Source organism: Diadema setosum, chromosome 15 (assembly GCF_964275005.1).
Source record: "Diadema setosum chromosome 15, eeDiaSeto1, whole genome shotgun sequence".
Taxonomy (NCBI): Eukaryota; Metazoa; Echinodermata; class Echinoidea; order Diadematoida; family Diadematidae; genus Diadema; species Diadema setosum.
The window spans coordinates 5,760,479-5,780,174 of record NC_092699.1 but is presented as its reverse complement, the minus strand read 5'-3'; the positions used below and the strand labels follow the sequence as shown (position 1 = coordinate 5,780,174).

General features: G+C 39.3%; 1 protein-coding gene across 1 annotated transcript; it reads right to left on the bottom strand.

Moving 5' to 3' along the window:
- Positions 1 to 1,676: 1,676 nt before the first annotated feature.
- LOC140239352 (cleavage stimulation factor subunit 1-like) lies at positions 1,677 to 19,167 on the bottom strand. The gene is made up of 12 exons (XM_072319227.1): positions 19,030 to 19,167; positions 16,526 to 16,656; positions 15,983 to 16,054; positions 15,323 to 15,415; positions 14,272 to 14,312; positions 13,282 to 13,386; positions 12,440 to 12,638; positions 11,265 to 11,344; positions 8,892 to 9,047; positions 5,445 to 5,586; positions 4,868 to 4,948; positions 1,677 to 3,786 (listed from the first exon to the last, which is right to left on the bottom strand). Exons 1-12 carry the CDS (start codon positions 19,086 to 19,088, stop codon positions 3,677 to 3,679), a joined length of 1,269 nt encoding a protein of 422 aa, XP_072175328.1. The 5' UTR covers positions 19,089 to 19,167; the 3' UTR covers positions 1,677 to 3,676.
- Between the last annotated feature and the right edge of the window lie 529 nt (positions 19,168 to 19,696).

Sequence of the window (19,696 nt, the reverse complement as noted above, 5' to 3'; positions counted from 1 at the left end):
TCTTTGTTCATTTGTGTCGTTAAGACGACATATTACGACGCCTTTCTTACGTTTAAATATGACGTCATTTTACGTCATCCATTTGAGCAAAATTACATATTTTTATCGACAGTTTACGTCTTTCAGACGAGAGCGCTGACGTGATATAGACGTCATTCTGACGTGTCTCTGCTATCAGGGTTGTTATCAATTACAATACAATGTGTCTATAGTTCACTGTGAAAAGATAAATCTAACAGGACGGGGTCAGGGTCGGGGTCTTTCCTGACAGTGGTCTAAAATATATGGACTGCTGCCTTTATCCATTGCAGTAAATTGTATTTATATCTCTGCAATAGCGGAACACATGGTTCAGTGATCTCAAAAGAAGTCATAGAATGCCAGATTTATCAATGTCAATATCACCACGCTCACTTTGAACTGGCTAATGTGATGATATAGGATGGCGTTGTGGTGTAGATCTTCTTTCAGCTGTAGAACAGTGATCTTCAAGAAATCATGAAATAGTGGACTTATAAATGGCAATACATGTATTATTTTGCACATGTACAATACATCAAACAATTCACAGCAAGCTGGTAAATTGATTATGATGGGGCTGGGGAAGGGACTTTCTACAGTAACGGAAGAATAAACTCAAAAGAAATTGTGGGATGTTAGCTGGATTATTCAGTGTTGGCTTGGTTCAGTCACCGGTTTGCGTGAACAACTGATTTATTTACTTTGTACAAGTTATATGCGTTTGATTTACCACGGTACGTATTCGTAAAAAAAAAAAAAAAAAAAAAAAAAAAAAAAAAAAAAAAAAAAAAAAAAAACAACAACAACACACACACACACACACACACACGCACATAAAGACCCATAAGCAAAGAAACAATCAAATAAACTACAACATATTACTCAGAACCCCCGAGATCCCTGAAAACAAACAAAAAACAAACACACACACAAACACACAAAAAAAACCCAGACATGTCTAATGTCATTGCAACACAGCAACTTCACAGATCCCTGACAAGACAAACGCGTATCTTTCACACACTGTATAAATTCTTTTTTTTTTTAAAGAAAAGAAATAGAAAAGATCACCAGCACACCAGCACCAGGGTTTTAGAACTACATGTAGTAAGAGCATTATTGCATGCCTCAAACAGCACTGTACCACATGAGCTACGGAATTCTATTGGCACGTTCCTCTATCTAGATTTCTCAGCTACACGTCTGTATACAGTGGACTCCCGTTATAACGAAGTTCTTGGGACCGGTGGTTTTCTTTCGTTATATCGAAATTTCGTTATAACCAAGCAAATAAACAATTAAAAAAATACATAGAGTGGATAATCTAATCCATTCAATGTATTTCTATTTTTTATTTGTTCGTTTAGAACAAAATTTTGATATAACGAAAGAAAACTGCCGGTCCCGAGAACTTTGTTATAACGGGAGTCCACTGTATTTTGCTTTTATTTTTTTTCCTTGACCATTCAAAGAATCAAAGAATCATAGAATCAAAGAATCAAAGAATCAAAGAATCAAAGAAGGTACAGCTGAGCAGAATGAATACATACCAACAACTTCTTAGCTACATTCTGACATGAAGAATGAATGAACCATTCATACAAATACATAATCAATCAAGTGAATGCCACACGTCAGATGTCATTTTAGCAACAAGTTTATTGACATGAGACTACATGTATGTACAGTAAACAAACAAACAAAGAAACAACTATACACATATGTACATATCGGAGGAAAGGAATGAAATTACCTATTCAATTTGACTAGTACACTGATTCTATAAACTGAAGATATTATTTCTCCTACTTATACGTCATTATACTACGTAATGTCCTGATTTGCATATTCAGACTGGGAGGAGGGGGGAGAGTTCTGTGTCTGAGAAACACAAAGTCACTGTTCAAGTTTGTGGTTGCTGAATTGAAACTGAAAAATGTTGAGATTTGCTGAATTTAAACAGAAAAATGTTGAGATTACTGACTGAGCTGCACATGAAAAAAAAAAGCACATACAAATGGTTTATATAAAAGATATCTGAAAAAGATACTGCCACGCAGGAAAACCACTTCTAAAATGTTGCACTTGAAGACAATAGTCTGGGGGCAAATTTGAGTATGGCAAATCTGGCTAACGACTGATATTTCACTTTTGTGAAGCAATTGATGATCATTTCAGACTACTTTGTTCTTCAAGGATTCAGTTCTGCACATTATGACAGACATTAGTAGCATGCAGGACCTTGCTGCACAGATATTTCAATTGGCCACACTTGTTTAAAAGTTGCTGCAGTAACCAACGTAAGAACCCAAGACCCATGCTAAAATTTTAAGCCCATTTTTCCAACTGCTACATCACCATCACTGACACTGTCGGCACTATGTTTCACATTTGTGTGGCATCTTTACATATTGTATAAAATCTTTAACCAACTGTTGAATATAGAGACTTCTATATTTATTGCAATATTTTTTTTTTAACAAGCTTGCAGATTCCGCTACAATCACTGTGAATTTCACAACTTAAATATCACAATAATCATAGAACAGTGGTTTTAAAAGAAATCATGGAATGTTACAACTTGAAAACTTGACGCTATTTCTTCAGTCCAAATAGATTCGACTCAGGTAAGGTTGACTGCGCTTGCAGATCTCAAACAAGTGAATAGGCATTCATGAAAGATATGGTGTCAGATGATAACACCCACAGTTTGAACATTTTGGGGGCTCAGCAAAATTAAGAGTTGCTGAATTCCCAATTTATTGTACCAGAAGAAAAGAAAAGAAAAGAACAAAGCTGCTCTGGCAGCTCTCTGTATTTGGATTCCTCAATCTTCCTATAGCTATCAGCATCACCTAGACATGAATTTCATTACCTTATACAGTGTGGTCCACAAGGGGTTTGGGTATGTCGCTGTAAACTGCTCAAATTCTTGTGCAACATCCTCAAAAGCCAGCAACACGGTACGCAACATCCTCAAGAATCGGCAACATGCTCAAAATTAAATGTATTCAAACATATAAAAACATGTGCAAAACTTGAGGAATGCCGAACTACTTGGAAAATTTGTGCACAAAACATCTGGCAAAACATGGGATGTAAGCAGCATGAGAAATTATGAAATAGTGCACCTTGCAAGCTGGCCTCGTGATGTGCACTCCGCACACATACACATACAATTTCCACAATATTATTCTCACATTCAGAGCTTGCAAGATGGTAAATTTTCAAATCATGCCCAATGTTCCACTGTTTTGCTTATTTTTCAAAATACATTTGCAAACATTGATGCCCTGGCACTTTTCTATTCAAGGGTGGACAAGTTTGTGTACCTTTGTTTGTATGTTTGTTTGTTTATTTCATTGTTGTTGTGCTTCTATAGGAGCAAGGTACTGCAAAAGAAAATTAGCAATAACAAAATTATTCATTTTGTTTTCTGTACAGTCAAAGTTTTTTGTCACAGAGACCAAGATTTGACAGCCACATTTCAAGAGCTTTTTAAACATCCTGCCAAGAGGTGGAATATCTCACAGCTACACAAACAGAACAGATATGGAAATGCTAGACAAAAAATACGACAAAATTATGACTCTGTCATAGGTAGATGGCTGCAAGAGTGACCTAAGAGTTACAAATATACGCAGACTTTCTAGCGCTAGTTGTCGGGTCGGTGGTACCAGAAGCGTGCCCTGAAGTCGTCACTGCACGTGATGAACCCTGGCCCGGTCGGGGAGTGGATAATGCAACGAACAACATTGTTGTGACCTGCAGATAGGAAAACGCCGGACAGAAATGACGAAGCATCTGGCGACATAGATTAACCCATTGAGGACAGGCTGATTTTACTACAACACGCATTTCCCATAGACAGTTGCCCTAGTATACTCGGGACTCTTTCTCAACCGGTTAAAGGTCCTGTTTACCTTTGGGAGCAGTGATTTATAAAAACGTTCAAGAAATCACTTTTGATGTATACGTGTAGGTCAGTTGTATCACAAAAAAACATCCTGCCATATAAAATTTTTGCAACAAAGCCTAATATCTAAGGAGATATCACTATTTTTCTCATTAAACCATACCTGTAGACGGTTTAGTCTGGAAAAATGTTTAATACTGTATAACTATTGTTCACAATTTTTATATTCAACAATACTTAACATCCATTATTCTGGTTCAAATTTTTGCATTGGTTGCTTCTATCCCTAACTCACATTTTAGAACTATTTTGAAGCACTATATGCTGGGTTTTTGTTTCATCTACAAATGATAAATCATGCCTTTAACAACAACTAGGCACATCTGTGCGGAGTAATCTCTCTCCCATTTAAAAAACAACAAATGAAAACATTGCACATTATCATCAGCATAGCAAATATAAGTCTGGTTGTTGTTGAGATCAAGGTGTCCACAATAATTTCCAGTCTCTAGCCCTTAAAAATTTATGTTCTCTTGTTCAAAACTGCCTTTCATCACAGCATCACAAAGAAACAAAATCTTGATGACTTTGTCTTGTTTTGATCTTTTTTTTTTGGGGGGGGGGAGGGGTAAGAGGCTTTATAATCTTGATATCTCTGAGAGCATTGTTATGGAAAATTTTGAATACAATGTATTTTACTCCATAAAATCATTCTCATACTCATACTTATCACAAATAGTGCAATCGCCTTTATATAAAAACAGCTTACTGCAAACACAGAGTGACTGTCAACTATAGCACCATTCTTATTGCACACATGTGTATGTCTCCACGGGAGCACTACTGAGCAATTTAAGTCACTGGGGGAGTCAAGAGATAAGTCTCCATTCCAGATGGCATTGGTGCTATACTGTTTGGAGTTTTCCTTACCAAGAGACAGAAGTTTGTTCCTTTCTGCATTCCTGGAGTCCCAACAGCAAAGGCTCAAGGTTTTCTCATCAGGAAAGAATACTTTGTGTGAACAGGAGAAGAAGAGGAGAAATGACACTTTGAAGCAGGACTCTCTTCTAACCAAACAGAAACTATAAACTGAAATTGTAAATGCGATATTATGAAAACACATTTTTGTACAACCATGAATTAGAAGCAAAAGGCAGAAGGTGGAAAAAAAAAGAAGAAAAAAGGGAAGAAGAAAAAGATGTCTTTTGATTTAGAGTATGCTTTCGACCAAATATTTGAAGACCTGAAGGGATAATTATTCTCAGTTTATCCATTAAAAATAGATCTTGTCAACACTTGCCTAACACTCATATGGACAACTGACAAATGAAAACTACAACAACAAATACAACAAGCAAATATTCACAGAGCTTAAGATTTTAAAAATGTTGCACCAATAGCATATCACTCATAAAGAAATTGTACAACAACTACAACAAATACAATGCTCATGTCTAGACAGCTCAAAATTTTGATTTCAAAAACAACTACAACCACTCTGGCTTACCATAGTCCTCTGTGTGGTTGAACACAGCCTGAGTTCTGCTTTTCTGTTGGTCCGAACCAGCGCCAGTGTATGTGATCAAGGTGCGGCTGGTGGCTATCTCCCACAGTTTGACGAGAGAGTCCTTTCCACTTGAAAGGATGTACTGACATTTTGAAATCAGAGAGAAAGAGAGATAAAGATAGACAGATCAAAATTTACAGAAACCCATGTGGAGACAACTTTCTGCACCACAATTCATAGAAAATTTTTCACACATTTCAATCTTTATGAAAAGAATGTAAACTCAATAGACTTCAGTTGAGGCAAAAAATATTCACTCTGCCTTCTGGAGAAGCAGAATCAAAAAACAATCTTATAATAATGTGTAAAAAAGAATGTAATCTGTGAATTTATTTTTGCATAGTCTTCTTAATCATGTATGTTGTTGCAGAGTTCAAATATACATTGTAATACCGTCGAGGGCAGTATATGGCATTAACACAATTAAAAGACTTTGTAACTATCATTTTTTTTCTTTTCTTTTTTTTACATAGAACACAGAATTTCCCTTTGCTGTGGTCTGCATCACAAGGCTTTCTGCCTTAACTATTAAATCCCCACATACATATTACTGTAAAACTGCCCCCCCCCCCCCAAGGAAAAACGCAGTATCTAACATTTTTGGCGATTTTCACTTTTTTGCATAAATATAGTCAGTGGGCAATCCTTCTTCATATGACATATTCAGATTTTTGAAAAAATGTTTGGAAAGCTACTTTTCCGTAACTGCCAAACGCAGTATCTACACTTAACTTGCACTTTCCCCAAGGAAAAACGGAGTATCTACATGATGAATATTTCCCCAAGGAAAAACGCAGTATCTACAAAGCTAGTCTTGATTACCAGACACTGTTATTCATATATGTGAATACTTTGCCGGTTGTTCTGTAATTTGAACGTAAATTACTTTCTTTAGATATACTTGCTCAATAATAAGACATAATGTTCAAAATATCTAACCGAAACAATACTGATTAGTAAATATTTTGATGAGATTGTGATCCTGATATAAAACACAGTGTGTGATTAAGACTAACCGAGTGCACATTAAACAATACAGCACAACACTGACAGCTTGCAGCTAGCTGCACTGAGCATGCAGTCAGCACAGGGCCCGGCCGGCTAGTCAGCATATAGTGTGAGTGTGTACTTGGATTAAAACAAAATGTTGTCGCGGGGAAAATTACTCGTGAGCCTAGCCCTCAAGAAAAATTTATCTGCAGATAATGAGTAAGTTATTCAAAACTATTTCAATATTGAAAGAATAAAGCTGATCGTTTGCCACACGAAGCGAGGTAAACACAAATGCATGTTTGTCACACGAAGCAAGGTAGAGTTCTAACGCTAAACACAAATGCATGTTTACCTCGCTTCGTGTGATTAACGATCAGCTTTTCTTTCATATTCTACCTCGATGATGAACATCTTCCGTACTATTTCAATATTAACTTGTTGTGAAGTAACTTTGATAGGCCTAGACCCTTGTAAAAATTCCTCAGGCTCCAAATCTGAAAGTTTCGTCGAAAGGCAATAGATCTATTTGTGTTGTATCGGATAAACGTCGCGTTATTAGTTTAACTTATAGGACTACTAACATGTTAGACCCTATATCTAGATCTAGGTTCTAAGTCCAAGTCTAGCTAAGACTTGTCTAGACAGTAACGTTTGAGTCTTGCGTCTCTTTTCTAACACTAGACTTAACGTTAATCAGAACTTTCAGGGTCCGTATTCCGAAAGTCTGAAGAAAGATGTAGTGTAGGACTAGAATAGGCCTACTCTAGGGCAGGCCTGTTTATAAAACGAAGAAAGAAGTCTAAGACTAAAACTTAACCACTTGACTTAGAATCCTATTCCTAAGTTTAGTGAAGTGTCAATGTTCAATTATCTACTCCATACCATACTGTCTTAAAATTACATACACAGCGATCTAGTTGAAAATAGATTAGGGCCTATGTGAAAAATAGGTACCCATGGTAAATGGAGAAAATAGAGAAAGTTAAGAATAAGTTGTATTCTAATTCTTATCGGATCTAGACAGTGTCTAACGCTAGACTTCTAGTGAGACTGGGTTGCGTAAAATGCATGCATGATTCCATGCTGCATGCTACAACTTACAAGTAAAAAAGTTACATTACAAATTTACATGACATAATAAACTTAGGTTCAATCCAGAAGGAATAGGCCTAACGTTAGAGAGCGGATGTCACTTCGATCTAGACCGGTTCTAGATTTATTTTTTTCTAATTAAAGAGTCCTGTCTCGTGTAGGGCTTAGACTAAACCTTCTGCAGTTCTATAAACGTTAGGCTATTTTTTTTTTCTGTGAGTATCGTGCATACCCTATAGCCTGAGGCTGTAGACTCGTGTAGCCTGCTACGTAGCCAGCCTAGAATAAACGATATAAAAACTAGACCTAGTCTAGATCGATCTAGGTCCAGACATCCGATTTAGATTTATTTTGGTCTAGACAGACTGTAAGCTAGACTGTACAGATCTAGATCTAGTATTCTAATACGGTTAGATGCTAGTTAGCGGCTAGGCCATGTAGCATCACATTACAGCCCTGGCAAGCTTCATATTAAACGCGTAACGTTACAGCAAGATCGGTCTGGGAATGTAAGCAAAACGTTCCAAGAACGATCTGTTATTTGTTAGTGCTATTGTTATGAAGCCTGCTCTGTAATCAGGGCATAAATGGGGGATGGAGGATGCATCCCCCAGGGCCAGAGGTTGAGGATGGTGCATCATGAATACTTGTACAATGATGTATACATGCATAATTATGGCAGAAGATTAATCCTAGTCATTCCGCTCCGCTGTAGATACTGCGTTTTTCCTTGGGGAAATTCGTTCCATTGTAGATACTGCGTTTTTCCTTGGGGAAATCAGTCAATTGCATGGGGTTTCCCCAAAGTATCTACATTTTCATTAATAACTTAAAAACAAAACAAAAACACAAAATGATATTTTCCAGGAAAATTGGTAGCTAGATAGACCAAAATTCCACAATGAAGGAATTTTTCAAAAGAGTACATTTTCCAGGGGCTTTGGCAAAAACATAAAATGGTGAATATCTCGGTTGTTGAGAAATGGAGCTGGATGTAGATACTGCGTTTTTCCTTGGGGGGGCAGAAAAGTGGATATTTTCGTGCTTGGCCGGGTAAGAAGAGTTTTGCGTGTTTTTAAATCCGCGGAATCAAGACATTACGCACGGGAACATATGGCAAGCAAAAATATTCACGTGCTTTTATTTTCGCACTAATTTCTGGTTGCGCGAAATGCGCAAAAATTTCAACACTGCAAAAATTTCCACTTTTACAGTAGTATGTCTAGCTGGGTAAACATCCCTGTTAAATGCTTCGACCACCACACTGAGGGAGACGGGTGCCCGAGCTGCCCTCCGCCTCACCTTGCCGTTCCTCGAGAACTGGACAGAGCAGATGTGCTCACCGCTGTGGGCGCTTTCCAGCGTGTTGATGCAGCGGCTGCTGATGCCGTCCCAGAGTTTGATGGAGCCATCCTTGCTGCACGAGGCGTACATGTTGGCCAGCGGGTTGTACTGCACCTGTTCACAATGGTTTCAGCAACGAGACAAAACACTTAGGGAGCTTCGTGCTGATTGAGGCAATCGCCTTCGTGGTACATAATCAGCAGCAACCTCATAGAATCCATCAGTTTGAGTAAAGGCAGCAGAGAAGATTTTCGTAATTTCACATCATGTATTACATAAATTGACAGCTCCATGTATAGATTTAGGGAGTTAATTGTGCTCCTTGAGCAGAGAAACTTATACTCTGAAAAATCTTGAACAAATTACACTGAACAGTGTTGATGACATAGGAGCCTCACATATTTCATAAATGTAGCAGTGTAATTCCATTACAATACCCTTGCTAAACAAGTTCACCTGTATAGATTCTATGAATGCCTTCTTCTTTTGTTCTGCTTCCCCTTGCTGTTGCTATTTCACTCTTTTCCTTTCTTTATCCCTCTGTTGTTCCTTATCTTCTTTGATGTTGCCTCCCCATTCATCCTTTTCCTTCAATGGTTGCCCCCATGGTCCTCAGGATCATCACTGACCCTCCTCTGCCTTTTGTCTGTCCACCCTCCTCTGCCTTTTGTCTGTCCACCCTCCTGCTCTAATCTCCCTCCCTTTACCTGTTGGGCTCCTTGCCCATGACCTCCCACCCTCTCCTTTGTTTTCTTCATTCTGTGTACCCAGCCTGTCCCTGACTGTTCTTGTTGTGTGAAGTCATTCAGTGATTGCTTTCCTTGCTTGTTTGTAATTTTGCCTCTGACGAAGATTCTGCTAGGATCGAAAGCTCAGGTCCCTTTTGACTCCATTTTACTCCATTGGCTCGCAACTATAGGATATTAGCAGTTTTCAACAGCTTTTTTTTTTTTGTTGCTACAAATGTAAAAGTCTGAAAATCCTCCGGAGGTCTCCTTTAAATAATCAATTGCAATAGACTGAGAGGATCATCCATAGCTTCTTGCAGATTACTAGTCAGAGGTGGTCTCCATAATAGTAACACCATGGAGACAGCATTAATTGCTGATGTAACCAGGCGCGGTGGAGCACCCCAATTATCTCGCAGAAATCCATCGGCAGCCGAGCCTCATTTGCATAAAGTAAACAACATGTACTCGTGTAGTTGAGAAAAAGTAAACAACTTCTCAAGCTAATAACAATTTAAGGAAACCTATTTTCGGATTAAAATTGAGTTAGTTTGAATTTGAAAACATGTCCGAATATGCACATATAACATATTAAAGGATTTGACAATGATAAAATGTGAAATTTTAGCGAAAACCTGGCGAGCAAAATTACCAGAAATATGCCTCAAAAATCAACCTAATATTCACGAAGTGTGATTGCGGAACCAAAGCGCCATTCGAACAAAGTACACCAAAATTTATTTATCTGCTTGCATTTTAAATGTCATACCGTAATATTCCCGGCCATGGTTGTGTCGGAAAAAAACAGGTGATGTCAAAAATGACACGAACGCAAAGCGTACAGGTCGGTCCCATGTATATATAATCGCGTGACTGTAGCGTTGCATGTCACAGCACACACAACGCTTTGCTGCATGCAGCGTGCGCGGCAGCAGCTCAGCAGTCACCGCCGTGCGACACTCAGCAAAATTGACTGCGTCACATGCAAACCAACAATGAGCACGAAATCCTGAATCTCACGTACCACGCATGCCCAATATTACGGGAAAAGAAATGACGTCATTTTCAATTGTTTCGCTTACTACAATTTTCTATTCCAAACCCTGTAGAAACATGTTGATTTCTCAAAAAGTACAGGTGGAACCAAGTGAAAACTTTCACCATATATGGATTGAGGCCTGATAAACTTATGTTGCCAATTTCGGACACATTGGAGCCCGGCCATAGTCCAGTCGGAAAAAAACAGAGAGCATGTTTTGCGAGAGGTGATTTTCAAAACGCTTTAATATCTCAAGTTCTAGTGCAGCAAATTTCATAATTGTTTCATCAAAAGGAAGGTTTTTAAAAACTTAGATAGTGTGGGAAGTTTGAGTTTACTAGCGGCACGCATAGCGGCACAAGGAGAAGGTAAAGATTTGACTTTTTCATGCACACAGTTTCGGGCAGCCGTGGATGCCCGTTGGAAATTCAAATAGAACGGGGCGATAATGAGATGCAAATTGGGGTGCTCCACCGCGCCTGTAACTTTCATGTGAATGTTACAACTTGCATACCATACACTACTACAGTGTCTGAGTGAAAAAAAAAAGAGTGAAAGCATTACCATGTTGATTGATCCCTTGTGTTGGTCCTTAGGATTGTGAGAGACGAAGCACTGTGCAGTGTTGACATCATATAACCTCACTGGATGGACAGAAACACAGAGACAGAGACACACACAAAAAAAGGACAGTGAAACTTTATTATAAAGAGGTCGAATATAACAAAACCCTCTTAAAGCAAGGTAATTTTGAGGTTCCAGCTCTTTATATTTCTTCGTTTTTGTAACTCTGATGTTAGTAAGAAACCTGATATAGGGAAATTGCCACGGTTACAAGTTCATGATATAATGAGGTTTCCCCATAATACAGAGAAGATGGAGGCTGTCCCTACGTTCAGACGATCCCCTGCTTTGCGGGGGCAGTTGGGAGAGTTTTACAGTCGGCCGTCCACATGTGCATTGAAATCCCCCACTGAAAGGGGGCCAAAATCACTGCTGGTGGTTTCAGCTGTGTGTTAGGTCACTGTACGTGGCGCTGTAGGGCACGCCACTGCAAATCCATACAATTGCCTGATTTGCCACCACATTTCGAGCATGCGCACTAATGAGAAAAACAGCTGTGCGAGAGATCAAGGTCAGTCACCTGCCAGAATTTTGTTGTCAGACTCGACAAGCTTGCAGGGGGAGCGGGGAAGGTCCCACAGAGCATTCACACAATGGGATTGCCGAGGAAAGTCCTGCGGGACATTCCCCGCCAAGTGGGGCATCGTCTGAACGCAGTGACCATCGCAATTTCAACCACTGCAATGTTTATTGCTGTACCAAAATATACCACTCAGCATTCATCATCATTCTATTCACTTTTCTATTCACTATTCAGTTCCTTAACCCATTGTAGACTAGTCCAAATTATACTTGGGCAGGTGTCTATGAGAAGTATGCGTTTCAGTGAAATTAGCCTGTCCTAAAGGGGCTAAATACTACCTGCCTCACCCTTTCTCTGAGGAATAGAGTACTGAAGTGATGATGTCACAGTTTGTTTTCATATCTTGGGTTGAAAAACAGGTGCGAGCATGGCTAGCAACAATAGTGTTCACAGATATTTTGGGGGAGTTGAGGTTGTTAAGAACCAGTTTCTATGGTGATGAATGGCTATGATATCACACTTTGGTACTCCATAATATTTCTGATCTTTCAAGGCCAGGTTTACCCTTTGACCTCTTTGACCTTTGACTCACGTGTTGGGTGCTCGGTGCAGACCAGGAGGTAGTCGCCAGTGGGGTGGAAGGCGGTGCAGCGCAGCGCCGCCACCTCCTGGATAGTCTTGGCTGACTTCTTCACCGTTGACTTGGAGAAATCGAAGAGCTTGACGGTGAAGTCCTTGCCTCCAGACACGAGAATGGGCAGCGACGGGTGAAAGTCCAGAGCAGTCACGTCCTACATGAAGGAGGGGAATTTTAAATACGGTGACAGAAACAGTAGACTAAGGCCATGCCAGAACCTTCAGAATTATCCAACCATTTACATCAGTCTACTAATAATAATAGGCATAATGTGAGAATGCCTCAAATGGGGAGGGCAAAGTGTGTATTATAACTCTAATGCTACTTAAAAAATTGTACAGGTTGTGTATAATATCACAGACAATGCCTAAAGATATAAAAGGGCTATTTGCAGTTAACTGACATGAATGTGATATGATGATTGTTGTTGTTGTTGTTGTTGTTGTTGTTGTTCAGGCTTCTAATAACATAATTAGAATTATAGTTAACATATTTATACTGGCACTGATGGCAACAAATATGGAACAAAATAGGAGTGACAAAAAAAAATTGATTTGTAAGCAATCTCATAATAATTCAGCATTAACAGATATTCACGAATATAGGAATATGCATGTAAGGCTGTATACAGGTTCTACTTTCCTGGGGGAAAAAAAAGGAACAGCTGACAGGAATGTTACAATATTTCTGCTCAAGTAGTCTTGGATTCAGACTCCCAGCCTGGCAAGAAAAAAAGATCTCCACTGCTGCTTTGCAAAGGTTGGACACTAATTCAAACAATTTTTTCCTCTACTTACGTCTACATGGTCATAAAGAGTTCTTATGACTGGGTGACTCTCCACAGTGTCTGTCGTTGAAGCCGTGGATGCACTTTTGGCAAGCATGCGTTCTACATCAAGGATCTGTAAATGACGCCATAAAAGAAAATATGCATGTGACTGAGACTGCTTCAGTTTAAGACCAAAGTGCAGACCCTGCAAGTCCTGTAGAGAGACACTTTCAGCCGACATTAAAATACCTGGTCTCATCCAGGTGAATATCAAAGGGAAGGCAGCTTGAAGAAAGGCTACATATAAAGTGACAAGACTAACCCCACAGAGAGAGGAAAACCGATGTAAAGCAATAATGACCTGATCTCCATATATCATATAAGATTAATTCATGTACTGTATGCATAGAGACATCACCATCAGTTTACATAATATGACAACGCAAATCACAACATAACCTTACAAAGAAGGTTTATTTTTGTGAATGGTAATCACAATTGATTATCTCTAGTTTCACTCTTAAACCTTTATTGAAATATAAAAGGCATTTAGTAATTCATCTTCTACTTGAAAAAACAAAAACAAGAACATATAAACACACAGACAAACATGAAAATAGAGAGATGAGGAGTCTACAAGAAATAGCTAAAAGGTGTTATGCACATTCAAGTATTTCAAAATACAATAAAAATAAAAATTACCATGCAGATCTCACACTTTAACAATTATTGCAGTGAACATAACCTTGAAAGGATTGCATATCTTGTGGAAGCAGATAACATGTTTAGGCACTGGTTGGTACACTTTACAGTCTGGCTGCAATCAAAAGACAAGTCCAACTGAAGAGAAACCTCAAGGGTGTTGTGAAATGGTGCTTTAATATACAGTGCGAAAGCTTCTCCTGATGGATTTTAACCTCTCTATACGGGGAAACTGGTGGGTCCAGGACTTACTGTAGTCAATAGCAAATTGAGAATCTCTCCATGAGAATGGGGTACACAACTACCACCAACTCACCTTTATTGATGCATCTGTTGAACCAGTAGCAATAAGTTGACCTAGAGAAAAAAATATATGAAAGACATTGACTTAACTCAGTGTGAAAGTCTATTTTCCATCAGAAGTAACAGACTACATGCTGACCTTGGCACAAATCTATACTGCAAATGGGATTGGTGCTTAAAAGTGTTCACATGACCCAACAATTAATGTCGTGTATAGGTTAATGAAGTTAGACAAAATTGTTACCCACAATGCAGGGCATCTATACCATTCTGGTAGAAGAGAGGCACTTACTGTAAACCTCAATGTCTAGTTCTTTGGAGGGGGACTTAAAAGTTTTCATACAGCTGTAAGCACTTTACGCAACCAGTGCTTCCTAAGTGGCCATGTCAAATAAATATTAAAATAAACAAATGGCTTGATTCATACAACTCTTAAAGGGCCAGTTCACCTTCATGAAAAAGTGGATTGGGTGAATGCAGCAATATTAGTAGAACACATCAGTGAAAGTTTGGGGGAAATCTGATAATCCTTTCAAAAGTTGTGAACTTTTAAAGTATCTGCGCAGTCACTGCTGGATGAAAAGACTACTACAGTGTAGGTCCTATGATGTCACATGCGTAGAACGATATTAAAGAGAATTTCACAAAACTTTACCTATTTTTTTTTTAAGTGCATATTTCCTCGATTTGTCACTGATGTATGCTAAGGGTAATATTATTTCCCCTGCCTTCTGAAAGAGGCATGTCAGGTGTTCTTTTATTATGCGAGTAAAGTGAAAATGAGTTGAATTTTCTTCACATTTTCTTTATATCACTCTACACATGTGACATCACAAGCTAAAGTAGTCTTCTCATCCAGCAGTGATTGAGCAGAAACTTCAAAAATTTGTAACTTTTGAATGGCTCTTCCAGTTTTCTTTAAACCTCTGCTAATGTGTTCTGCTAATATCGCTGCACTCACTCAATCCACATGTCTATGAAGGTGGACTTGTCCTTTAATGTTGGCAGTATACTGACACACTTATAATGCATACAAAGACAAGACATTGTGCAGTGAACGTTACCATCTTTGCTCCACGCAGCCACTCGGCAGGGTCCTTTGTGAGCCGTCACGTAGCATGTCTCGTACTGGGCTGCCTCGGGTGCCGATGATTGGACTAAGAGGAGAATCACGTATGAGAGAAGCATTCAGTCTCTTTAAAGATATCAACAAAATCACATCAAGAGTAACTTCTGCTGTTGTTTTTGCTATATAATCAATTTCCAAATTTCTAATTTGGAATCACATGAATCATACAGGGAACTCCCGTCATAAAGAAGTCATCAGTACTGGAAGCATATTTTTGTTATAGTAGCTTAGATGATAATTTTGAGACCTGAATTTTCACAATTAATTGTTATGAGAATTTTGTTATAACTGTGTTTGTTGTAACCAGAGTACACTGTACCACCAAGAGGAAATTGAAGTGCTACACGATAAATGATTGTCATTTATTCATTATAATTACAAGGATATATATTGTATGTTTCATTGACAAAAGCAGGTTATCTATAATATTTGAAACACTTCATGGAATAATTCAATTTAGTGATCATTCTAATATGACCTGACCTTTTAGTGGACGTACTGGCACTGCGGGACACATTCACTATGCAGAAACAGAAACTCCCCAGTGACATGACTGTGAACAATTTCAATAGAGATGTCCCCCACATGTACATACCTTCTGTGTCAAAATCAAGATCAATAGATGTGGCTGGTGCAACTGTGTCAGAAATATTAACTGGAACTTGTCCTGGGAAGGGGAAAAAGGAAGAGGAAAAGGGGAAAAATATCAAAGCAGGCATTTTATGTGCAGTGTACCTTGAATATTTACATGCTGTAGAGTGGTGATTTACAGGTAGGTAACAAAGTTTACATCAGCAAACAAGTCCATTCCATCAAGTGCATCTGTACATTTCTAATGAATTGTGCTTTATCTGTGCTGAAAAAACAAAACAAAACAAGGAAACAATATTAAACAACATACATGTATTCCCACTGCTGTCTGAGCACTACAGGATATATTAAAGAGTAAACAGATATTAAGAATGTTTTGTTTCAATGCATAAGTTTAGTTTTGCTTTATATAGGAACAAGGGCTATCACTTTGTATAGTAAAGAGTATAAAAAAAAAGTATGCTTATAAATAAGAAAAATATGTACAGAATCTTCTTGCTAACAACATATCACTTAAAATGGCTTTCATGAAAAGGTGACTGCTCACTGTCTGGTTCAGCATGGAGTCCCAGCTGGACAACTCTTTGTAAGCGGTCTGAAGGGGGACAGTCAGGGACGGGGGACACAATCTTGCTAAGCTGTTGGGCCACTTCATGGTAACCATCATGGAGCAGCTGACTGCGGAGAGAAGATGAATTATTTACAGATAATTATATTTCTGAAATACAAATGAGTAGTAAGGAACAATAGTTGGCTGCCTATGAAAGCGTTCCATGGCGTCCAGCGCAGACAGCATGCAAGCCATGCTACGTACAGAAATCTCCTCCTGTGTGTGTGCAAGCTCGCTCTGAAAATCCCACAGCTTGGATGGCATGTGCGCTGTCTGCACTGGATGCAGCAAGACGCTTGCACAAAATGCACCCAAAAGCTGGTAGATGGCGGAATTCTCAAAGAAAATGAACCCGTAATACCTACAAAGTCACAAAAGTGATTAGTTTGCTTACAAATTCGACTACCCACCTACTCTATCAGTGTGGAATAGTAATTTGGAATATATGCACAAGATCAGTTTAGTTGGTAGTTGGTGACTGATTTTATTTTTCTCTTTACGAATAATTGTAAAATGATGTCAAACTTCACTTTCATGGGGCTGATTCCTGTGTGGGGAGGCGAGAGCCGCAGAAAAAAAGCACCAAAAATTTTGAGGGGATCAGGCTGATACACTGTAGGTGCAGCAGCCTTGCATTGAGCGAACCTGCTAGCACCCTACATGCAGCACAACCAGACGTGCTCCACACGGCGTCAGACAAGCGAGGCCTCGTCATCAATGTGAAAACCACAACACCACTACAAAACTAATGAAAATTTATACGTTCCGCCACTGAGAATTGTATATTATACTCATGCAAAGTTCATGGAACAAAAAATGACACTTTCTAGCGCAATCCCTGACCATCGGAGTTCATCGTTGCAGAATTAAAAATACATGTACAACAGGGCTGCCAACACTGGAAATTAGTTGAGAGTGAGACCAATAATTTAGGAGTCAAAATGAGTGAGATCAATAGAAATGCATGCAAATGAAATAAAGTTTTAGAGTAAGAAAGGACCAAAATGTGTGAGTCTCATGCTCAATGCGCGAGAGTTGGCAACCCTGATGTACAAGATTTGAATGATGCAAGTTGTGTGCTAGTCTGGCCTCAAGACCCTCCGCTCGTACTATTTTGCTACAGGATATTGGTTTGTATGCGTCTCCGCGGAGGGCGCATTTTGTGAAAGGAATCCAGATGGCAAAGGGTCTAGAAACCAGACTACATTGTAGTTGTGCGCAAATGCGTGATAAAATCTGTGCGTGCGCCTCGTATACAGAGACTCCAACTCTCCCGTTTTCGACGAGAGATCTCCCGCTGAAAGCCCATTTTTGCAAAATCTCCCGTTCTCCCGTTTGAGATTTGATTTCTCCCGCCCTGGCTCTGTGTCTCCCGGTGGAAAGGATTTCTTACTTATTTCTATCGTATGTAGAAAAAATAAGCCTTAGATAGCACCAGAGAACACCTAGAACCCACGGAACTTCCCGCCTCGCACACATCAACTTAGACTCTCCCGTTTGCTAGGGGTTTCGGGCGGGAGAATCTCCAGATCAGAAGGTGCTTGGGGTTGGAGTCTCTGCGTATAGAGTTCTGTGGCATGCACCTCATATAGAGTTCTGTGGCATGCGCCACTAGTGTCACAGCACGGTCGACAGCGTGACCTTTAAAAGTGCAGCTCCGATTGCATTCGCGATCGCATGGCCGTGCCAGACTGATTTTCTGCTCGCACACGCTGCATAAAATCTTCATTTTTGGTAAGTTGTGAATTGTGTATGTTAATATCGATAACAAAAACATGAAGTCTAATTAATGAAGATAGTCCTCAATGATTCTGAGGCATGGCCTGGTCTGCGGTGACAAAAATGATGTCAAGAATCAAAGGTAGAACTCGGCGGGATCGACATGTTTGCTTTGTGTTCTGGACCTCGCTGCGCTGCTACAGCCCGGCCCTGTCGCTTTTTTAACGACTGGGTTGTGTATAATTACTATACTAGCACCCGTGTTTTGGTGGGTTGTTGATCGAAACATGATTCAAATTCATGAAATTTGTCAATCAGTTGCAATGAAACACGATTTTTGTCAAAAAGCAAAGACAGAATTTTTTCTTCTTTTCATCATCATGGCACATGGACGATGGAGAGTGGACATGTGTGTGTAAGAAAAAATCACCGCGCAAACTTGCGACAATTTACGCTCTATGTCAGATGTGAGATGGATGATGAGTGAACAGGGTGCCTCATGAGCATCACGCATTCACGCCAATCACGGTTGTGTGTGTGGCCAGCCAGTCTAGCTAACTAGCCACACACAGTCACAGAGAACCGTGTGAATGCATATCAGAGGCACAAGTCACCTACGCCGTTTCGAATAGATGGGACACTTCTTATCAATACTGGTGGCGACACGTGAACATCATAATCAGGACAACGTTAAAGTTCCGACGGAGCAAATACAGTCTTACCTTATGATCAGTCTGTACATTTGGTCCTTCTCACGAATTGTCATAGTTGCCTGCGACATGATTATAGAATAAGTCAACGAATAGAATGAAAAATGTCAATGCTACCAGCGCTCCTTTCGACCTGGGAACGCGTTTAGAGAGTAGACTTTACACAAGACCGTCACAGCTGTTTGCTCATAAATGAACATCTTGGACTGCGCATAAAATTTATACTTCATTTATGTTTTTGCATCGAATGACGTAAACACAAGAATAAAAAAATACAAATAAGAAAGAATTACGATAAATTCTCATCGATCATAACACTTTATTTGTAGATTCCCTCGATCGAAGTACAACGTCTCTCTTTTTAATAAAAGTCTAACGACTGAATAAAGTCTGTGCAACGAGTCGCCCCCATCTCTCGCTGTGCCTGTGGTTGTTGCTCATAGAAAGTGTGTTCGTTTTCGTTCCCGATTCGTCGCGGGGGCTTGCCCAATAAACCATGGACATTTAGTAAGCCACTGTTATACGCGACTCGTCAGTGATGATCATAATATCTTGCTCAAATTCTCATCATCTACATTTCTAAGGTTATACAATGATACGAATGTTGTCAGGGACATTTGGGTAAGTTTTGTACAACTAAGTGTGAGAACGAATGAATGTTTCCTTCTCTTCGCTCCAC

What these genes read in the sequence shown, in the direction of transcription:
- LOC140239352 (XM_072319227.1), bottom strand. Translation starts at nt 19,088, where the DNA reads ATGTCGCAGGCAACTATGACAATTCGTGAGAAGGACCAAATGTACAGA. An exon ending in ATGTACAGACTGATCATAAG is followed by an intron (nt 16,657 to 19,029) that starts GTAAGACTGTAT and finishes TTCTCTCCGCAG; the next exon opens with TCAGCTGCTCCATGATGGTT. An exon ending in ACTCCATGCTGAACCAGACA is followed by an intron (nt 16,055 to 16,525) that starts GTGAGCAGTCAC and finishes TCCCCTTCCCAG; the next exon opens with GACAAGTTCCAGTTAATATT.